Here is an 8,835-nt window from a genome sequence, read left to right on the forward strand (position 1 = left end):
ATACCGGAAGAATCCTCCCTACTTGCTTGTGTTTGTCTAGACACAATATGTGTAGAAAGATCATGCTACCCTTGTGCTGAAGATACTTTGCATACCCTCCCATTAACTTGCAGGCGGGTGTGAACCTGCACTAGCAAGGTAGCGTTCTCTTGGCAAAAAAAAATATTGATACAATTTAAAGTGGATCAGGTTAGGGTCAATTTTGGCCCGCGTAACCTTGGGCGAGGCCCGTGGGTCTCACAGTATGGCTTGGGCCGCTAAGGCCAAAGCGGCCCACGGACCATGGTCAAAGGCAGAACGATTGATGTAACAAGAACTTTATCTTTTCAATCAGATGGATCGAGATCATGAGGGTATTTTCGTAAATTCAACTAAAAGAATCAGACTTCGAAATCATTTCCCACTTCGATAGCGTCCGTAAATGACGCGCGTCACAATCGGAGACACAGAGACGTTAAAGGAGGAGTAAAAGCCGAACCGTGTGTGAACGAAAGAGAACCATCACGCGCTTTACGGGGGCCATCCGCGTTTTGCTCTCTCGCCCCCTTTCAAGTTTCAACTGTCAAATCAAACGACCACACAAATACAGATTTCAAATAATTTTCCACTATCCGAATCCTTCCTTCCTTCGATTCCTCTCCATAATCCTTAACAGCGAAGAAATCAAGAACACACAGAAGATAACAGAGAGAGATCAGTAATCTTCGAGAAATTCGATCGAAAAGAGTAATCTTAGATGGATCAGGATCACCAGCAAAAGCAAGGTAATCAAACTGAGACGAAGAAAATGGAGGGCGATAAATCCTCAACATACGCCCCTTACCCGAAACTAGAACCAGAAGATGTCGCTCCTCCTCCACCACCTGGAGCCGCCGCCGCTGCTGCTACTAATCAGGAGAATTGGGGTACCTTTGTGATGGGAACTCAATCGCAAGGCGATCCTTCGACGCCGAATAAGCCGCATAAACAGGTGAGTTGGAGCTCTGATTTGGAGAAGGAAGGTCCTCATGGAACCGCCGCCGAAAACCGTGCCACTACAATGCCATCTGAATCCAATCCTTACATCTCTTCTTCGCCTGGGACGTCGGCATCAACGTCCATCAAGGGTAAGCTGCCCTCGAATTAGGGGTTCTTTTAAAGATCTTTTCTTTCTGTGGATTTTGTTTGTTTGATTTAGCGAATGGTGAAATGAATGCGGTTCTTGAAGATTGTTTGTTTGCTGTATTATGTAAATATGTTCATTTTCTGATCAGATAAGATGGATACGGTTCGCGATGTTCTTGGGAGGTGGGGAAAGAAAGTGGGAGAAGCCACCAAGGGGGCGGAGGATCTGACTAGAAACATGTGGCAACACTGTAAGTTTCTCCATATCAAAAGCTATTTATATTGGTGCCATCCCGTTGTACCTGTGAGGTTTTTTTTATTGAGGTTGATCAACTTTTAGTAGATTTGATTATGCATAAGTTATGAGTGTTTGTGCCATTGGGAGATGTTTCCGTATGTATCATGAGCGTAGTTCAAAGAAATGGATGTGATTATTATTATTATTTTTTATTTATGTAGATATATGGAGGAAATTGTAATTGGCTGTAATTATTCCAACGATTATGCCTCCATATTCACGGCTCTCAGTGGTCTGATCTCTTCAAGTCTGATACTGTCTGGAGATATTTATTTATACATATTGCCCTTCTCTCTTTTAACTCAACTAGGCCTTCTCAATTAAATAGGACTGGGTAAGTGAGTCCTATTTTGCCATTCCACTAATCCACTCTTAGTGGCATGCTTGCTGTTTAACTATAATGGAAAACCTAGATTTGAGTGATGCAATGAAGAAAAGATACATCAGTCTGTTGGAATGGATCTCATTTATTGGATGTTTCTGAGCCATGTGTTCTCACAATGTCAAGCAGAAGCTTCACTGTGAAACGATGGGGTATTTGGTACATTGAGTTTTATGTTTGTCTGTGAGCAGCAGTTGGGGGGCCTAGCGGAAAAATTAAAACCCAAAAGGTAGTTTCTGAAGTGAAAACTGAGATAGCCTGATTTTGGCTTAGGAATCTCATTATGTCAATTGATATGGTTGCTAGGATTCTGAACAGTGATATGCTAATTGAATAATCACTTCTGTAGAGTTCTTCCAAGAAAAAAACGCATTTGTTACTTCCTGGTATCAAGTCTATATACAACTTCTTGTGCCACTTCTTTCTGTTGAGCTCCTAATGTCTCTTGTAACCCTTTGGTGCAATTTCTTAATTTTGCTTCTATGGAACCATCAAGAGTATCAAACGAATAATTTTAGGGCTTAACTAGACCGCCAAGCAGGTATAGCACCTTTAAGCCTTGGTGAAGAGGTCAATCATTAGCAAGGTCAGGTTCCTTCCTCATCCTCCCTTTCATAACTTACACCCAGTTGTCCATAACTAAATTTGAAGTCAACCATAGCATATGCAATGCCCTTATGGTTGTTGATAGGCCTCTCAAGAACTGATAAAGTTGCCAAAGATTGGTTGATGTCTAGGTGAATCAACTGGCGACTATATTATGGTAGCAAGTGAAGCTGGTGTAACCGTGTGATTAGCAAAGCCAATATTTAGGATTTTCAAAGGCTGAACTGCAAAGAAAGGTGGTGGAGGATAGGCTAAAATTGGTTAGGGTTGAGTTGGGTCTTAAAACTAGAAGAAAATAGGGTCAACAAAGCATTAAGCACTACATTGAATAGTACCCATGAACAGTAACTACGAAGAAGAATAAGAAAAGAATAATAGGAATTGATAAAAAGGGGGGGGGTTTATTGAAACCCCCTGAGACAAGAAGCTACTATATTACAAAGAACCAATTTGATTTTATGTCAAGAAGATCCACGACAAAATTTATTTACTTAGGAGACTCATGGAAAGATTTAGAAATTGCAAGAAGGATCTCTATATGGCCTTTATTGACTTAGGAAAAGCTTATGACAGAGTCCTTAGGGAGATAATCTGGCTAGTATTAGATATGAGAAGTGTTTCAAGTAGTTATGTGGACATAATTAAAGATATGTATGAATGTGGTTGTTAGTATAAGAATTGTGGAGGTGAAGGTCGTGAATTCCCAATTACAATTGGGTTACATTAAGGAGAAGGATTAAACCCTTATTTATTTGCGCTCATCGTGGATGATAATTAACTAGTGGCCTTTAAGATGAGGTTCCTTGGTGTATGCTTTTTGCTAATGACATTGTTTTGGTGGCCGAGATACAAGTACGGATTTTACGCCAAGTTGGAGTTATGGAGAGTAACCTCGTAATCAAAAGGTTTTAAGATAGTAGAATGAAGATGGAGTATATGCTGAGATTAACCTTGTAATCAAAAGGTTTTAAGATAGTAGAATGAAGATGGAGTATATGTTGCCTGACGTTAGTTACTCTAGGATGGATAATGAGGTGGTGAAAATTGATGAGAGGGAGATTCTGCAAAGTGATTATTTTAGGTATCTAAGCTTAATCATAAATAAAGAATGTGATATAGAGGATGATGTTTCACAATGAATTGGAATATGGTGGATGAAGTGGAGAGGTGCATCCAGAGTGTTGTGTGATCAACCTATTCGTTTAAAACTTTAAGAAAAATTTTATAGGATCGTCATACGACCGGCTATGATGTATGGTGCATAATGTTGGGCAGTTAGGAAGAGCATCATATAGATAAACTCAATGTAGTGGAGATATATTGAGATGGATGTGTGGTAAAACTAGGAAGGATAAAGTAAGGAATGATCATATTAGAGCTGATTTGGGAGTAGCTCTATAACATAATAAGGTACGAGAAAGTCGTTTAAGGTGGCATGACCATGTTTAATGGAGGCCTTTGGGTGCTCTAGTATAGGGAGGTGATCTGATTTAGATTTAAGGAACTAAAAGAGCTAGACGCATACCTAAAATGACCCTAGAAGAAGTGAGGAGAGACATGCATAGCTTAGGTCTTATATCAAGTATGACCTCGAATAGGGTTAATTGGAATGCAAGGATCCATGTAGCCAACTCCATTTAGTTGGGATAAGGCTTGAGTTGTTTTATAAAAAAGAGGGAGATTAGAGTAGATACCGTATGGCCTTAACTGCAACTCATAAGCTGTCAAAATCTTAAGAAAACCCAAAATCTACATTGAATCTCATATGGCTAGAAGGCAAGGTACATATCTGAAGATTTGGCTAATTTCTGTTTCCCTGTAATATATGCTATCGTTGAGTTGGGAAGAGTCTTTTTTTTTTTCTTTTTCCCAGATGGATTATTGGCTGGGAAGAGTTTGTTTGAACCATCCGACTGTTGATCCATTTGACGTAGAATTCTGGTATCAGGTCGCTCCTCTAGGGTGATTCAACCCCTAGAATCTTGTCTCTTACAATTTTTCCTGTTATAAGAATCACATCGAAACTCAGAACTGGGTCCTTGTCTTCCGCCAGATCTGATTTCAGATATTTGTTTGGAATTTAATATTGCATAGTTGGAATCCTAGTGAGTTGGAATTGATAGGGCTGGGTAGGATGAAATTAGTTTTAATCACCTAGGGTGATCGGGGTCCTGCTTGAGGAACTAGAACCACCTCAAGTTGAAGTTGGGAGGTTGAAGACAACCATAGTTCAAAATTTCTGTTGAAACTGCGAGCTTTTGTGAAAAATATTTCAGTTTCGACAAAGGTTGTAACGAAACTGGGTACAATGCCAGGTCTCGACTGAAATGCTGAAATTTTGGTACAAAACAGTGTATAGAAAAAGAACTGTTTCGAGTGGTTTCTCATGTTAGAGGGATAAAACTCCCAAAACCCCAAAATTTGGTATTTTTAATCAAATCACCTACATTTCTTGGTGGAGCAAAGTGCGAGGACAATTATAACGCATCTACAACGACGATTTTCCGCATTTGAGTAAGATTTATGTAAGATTCAAACTTAAGGTGTACCCTTTTTCCTCAAAGGTTACGAGGCCTTCCTGTAATTCTATGTGGTACTGACATAGAGTTGGAGGAATGGTTTCATAGGGTGTTTTAACCTTGGTTGTACCCTTGTTCTTGACTACTTAATAATACTTGTACTCTGTACTTGTAACACTTTGACATTGTGTAAAATTAAATGGTTTTTCTTCATTCCTACTGCATATTTTAGTTATTTTCATTAAATTATGTGTGTTCTAATAATAAATTGTGTAGAATAGGCTATATTTGAGATAGTATATATACAATAAGGTATGGTGTGCACTACCAACTTAAGAGTATGAAACCAAACTACCATTTTCGGTCTGCCTTTTTTGGTTTTGTTTTGTTTTTTTTTTTGTTTTTTTTGTTTTTTGTTTTTTGTTTTTTTTTTTACATTTCCCCAAGGTATGGTGTGCACTACCAATTTAGAGTATGAAACCAAACTACCATTTTCGGTGTTTTTTTTTACAATATAAAATATAATGTTTCCAATATGTTGAGAAATTCTTATTTAGGGTTTCCTTGAAGTTTTGGGCTAAATATGTGACCATTTGACCACCAAAATGGCGAAATGAAATGGTTAGCCAAAACATGCCCCGAAATATTTCATTTCAACTAGGGTCGAAACCGAAAATCTCGAACATTGAAGACAACTTAGTCCCTTATTTAAAGAAAAAGATCTCATCCTTCCCTATTGTTGGAATATGTGTCCATGATAGGGGGAGTGTCCCCATCGTGGAATGAGTCCTTGTCTAAGTGAGTTGGTGATTTGTCCTAACCTTTCCAAGTTAGACTAGGTTGCTTTATGTCTTTGGTTGTTAGTAGGATTTATGTTCCTAGTCTAGGGTAGTTTCCTATTCAGATTACAATTGTATTTGCATCAATGGTCCGAGTCTATTGTGGGTGGGTTTAGCAACTTCTCCATCGTCTCTCTCTTCTCCTTTCTTCTTCCTTGATTCTAGTTGTTAAATCTCGACACCTATTTTACTAAATAACCCTTATCTTACAAAGTAATTGTCTTATTCCTTGTTTTAATTTCAATAAAAGGCCTCCACCCTTGTGTCTATTCCCCTTTGAGTTTCTAACTCTTTGTTTATTATGAAAAGGTTCTAAACTTCAAAATAATTAAAGAATTTCCATTACTTTTAAATTTTGTGCCGTTTAGCTCTTGGATGGACCCATAGCAACCTATAATCAAGGTTTTGAATCCCAGATTGCATTAGAAGAATCTTGTTGTTTCAAATTGGAACTCTTTTTATTTTTTTTATTTTCTTGTTTTCATTGAAGTCTTCTAAGAAGCCAAGGGGTGTTTTGTTCTTCTACTGTCCCCCCACACCCACTTCTTTTTTTTTTTTGGGGGGGGGGGATGGTTGGGGTTTGGGAACTTGAGCCTGGACGGACGGGGAGGGGGTGGTTGTGGAGGTGGAGGAATCGTTTGATGAGAGTACATTTGTTTGGCAACTCTTCTTTTGTTTTCTTTCTCTTTCCTTTTGATGGACTTGTCTCTTCTTCATTGTATGATCCTCTTATACACATGCATATGCACACCTAGACACATGCTTCGTTACCAGTAACTGAACTACATTTCTTCCTTGCTAAGAGGTGGAGGAAGCTGCCTGTAACTTCTTTATTTGGCGTTGAAGGTGGCATAAGGCCCTAATCCGTTGAGGAATGGACAATGTGTAGATTTTGATTTGGCTCATGGTCGAAACTGAAACGTTACTGATTTTTATCAAAATCACATTTTGTAACTCATGGTAGTGAAGTAATCGTTGTTGTGTGACCCCAAGTCTTGTTTGGTTCTCAAGACCCATTTGCATGTTCTGGAGCATTTGTAGGGAGAGTAACATGAGCATATTTTTGGAGATAAAGAGTAAACATATTCGGATATTCCTACTTTATGCTGTGATGTGATGTGCGGTTGTTTTCCAGATAAAGACCAAATCCACATCTTGATCAAGTCTCTGGACTTTTTCCACATAACTAAACTGAAGATTTAACCAATTCATGGTGATAAATTTTTTTTTGCATGCTTCCAGCACTAAGTCATAGCATTTCTTTTAGGTTTCGTGCATCTTTAGCACTTGCTTCATGTGGTCTTGGTGGAATGTGGATCGTCACAAAAATCATAAATGTATGGCTCTTGCTGCAGGGTTGGTGTTCTTTGCTTTAGTTGATATGCATACTAAAAATCTAGCGTGTGTGGGTCTCAAATCTCAGTGCTAAATTTGCTTGCTCAAGCTTCGTAGTACCTTGGTTTTGCAGCGTCCTCCTTTCTAGCTGGATCCATTGTTTTCTGGAGAGCTGTGTTCTATTTGTTCCCAGGCTTTTCTGAGGATTTTTTAAATTTGAAACATCAAGTAATTTTATTTTAAATTTGCTATACAAAGTACTTGATAAATTTCCATGTACTCTTCTTCTTTTCTTGCTCTTTACCATCTCTTATCATTAGCTTCCTCCTTTTATAATTTAAGAGCTTTCTTTTTCAATCAGTGAAGACAGCACCAAGTGTCGCGGATGCTGCCATGGGAAGGATTGCTCAGGGAACTAAAGTTCTAGCAGAAGGTGGTTATGAGAAGATCTTCAGACAGACCTTTGAGACTACTCCTGAGGAGCAACTTAAAAAGTCTTATGCATGCTACTTGTCAACATCAGCTGGCCCAGTTATGGGAATTTTGTATCTCTCCTCTGCAAAACTTGCATTTTGCAGTGACAGTCCTCTTTCATACAAAGTTGGAGACCAAACTGACTGGAGCTATTATAAGGTACTCTGGTTTCATTCATGGGGAATATTAAAAAAGATTAACTTGTAGGAGAACAGCAAAGACTTTTTTTTTTTCCTATCGAGTTTTTATCACTTTTCAGACTACTCTGAGCCGCACTACCATTAATAAGTGGTTTGAAATTTCATCATTACCTATGGCTTGATATGGATCAATTTTGTCTATATTATTCTTGTTTAGGAGAATTTATCTTATCTGTGATGATTTATTGTGTTAAATTTTATCCTTCATGAAGTGCCTTAAACATTGTCTACTGTAATACATGTAAGGCATGTTGTTGCTTGTTTTCCATTTAATATGCATCTCTTCTTGCGTTGCTCTATGGGGAGAGATCCAAGTGATTTCAGATAGAATAGGTAAGAGATTTAGGTTTATAAGCAATTGATGGTATTTTTGGTGTCAATATTACTTGTAATGTTTTAAATCATCGAAATGTAACTTCAGTGGTCAAATATACATATCGAAATCATAAGAACTCTAGGACCAACCAAAACATGGGAAATACTTAACGATGCAGAATAGCTTACATTTGCAAGCATCGCATCTCTAGCTTGCATTTTGTGGGTTTCATATCTGTTCTGCAGTAATTTGAAGCTTTCTCTGTGCATAAATCAAAAGGTTTTTCTGTGGATAACTTTTATTTGCAAGCATCACATCTCTAGCTTGCATTGTGCGGGTTTCATATCTGTTCTGCACTAGTTTGAAGCTTTCTCTGTGCATTAATCAAAAGGTTTTTCTGTGGACAGCTTAAATCTATTTAAAGTTATACTTGAAGTACTCTTATTGAAATTCTGATCTCTTATTGCAATTTTTTTTTTTTTTTTTTTATTTATCCCATTGCATTACTTTCAAAACCTGCAAAATTGTGTTGCACTCTGTTTAGTGGTAAGTAGAAACATGTTAAAAAATTGGAGATAAAGTTTTGTACTTCTTTAGCATCATGATGATTACAGATTACACATATTCTATTGGTAATGAAGATGTAACAGTTTGATGATTCACTTCTTGTTTATAAGATGAATATTCTATTTAATGTTAATCTAAGTAGGAAACTGCTGTCAAGGTGCTGCTACTCTACGCCAAAAGATAAAAGCTATACCC

The 8,835-nt window shown here is 37.9% G+C and overlaps 1 protein-coding gene across 1 annotated transcript in view; it reads left to right on the forward strand.

Annotated features, from left to right (window-relative positions):
* The first annotated feature begins 492 nt into the window (after window positions 1-492).
* The window catches only part of LOC122084687 (GEM-like protein 1), a 15,015-nt gene continuing 6,672 nt past the window's right edge, over window positions 493-8,835 (forward strand). Inside the window, exons 1-3 of the mRNA XM_042653128.1 lie at window positions 493-1,106; window positions 1,254-1,355; window positions 7,445-7,716. Coding sequence (XP_042509062.1) covers window positions 737-1,106; window positions 1,254-1,355; window positions 7,445-7,716 — 744 coding nt within the window. The 5' untranslated portion in view covers window positions 493-736. The remainder of the gene's footprint in view (window positions 1,107-1,253; window positions 1,356-7,444; window positions 7,717-8,835) is intronic.

This window comes from Macadamia integrifolia, chromosome 7 (genome assembly GCF_013358625.1).
Source record: "Macadamia integrifolia cultivar HAES 741 chromosome 7, SCU_Mint_v3, whole genome shotgun sequence".
Classification (NCBI taxonomy): Eukaryota; Viridiplantae; Streptophyta; class Magnoliopsida; order Proteales; family Proteaceae; genus Macadamia; species Macadamia integrifolia.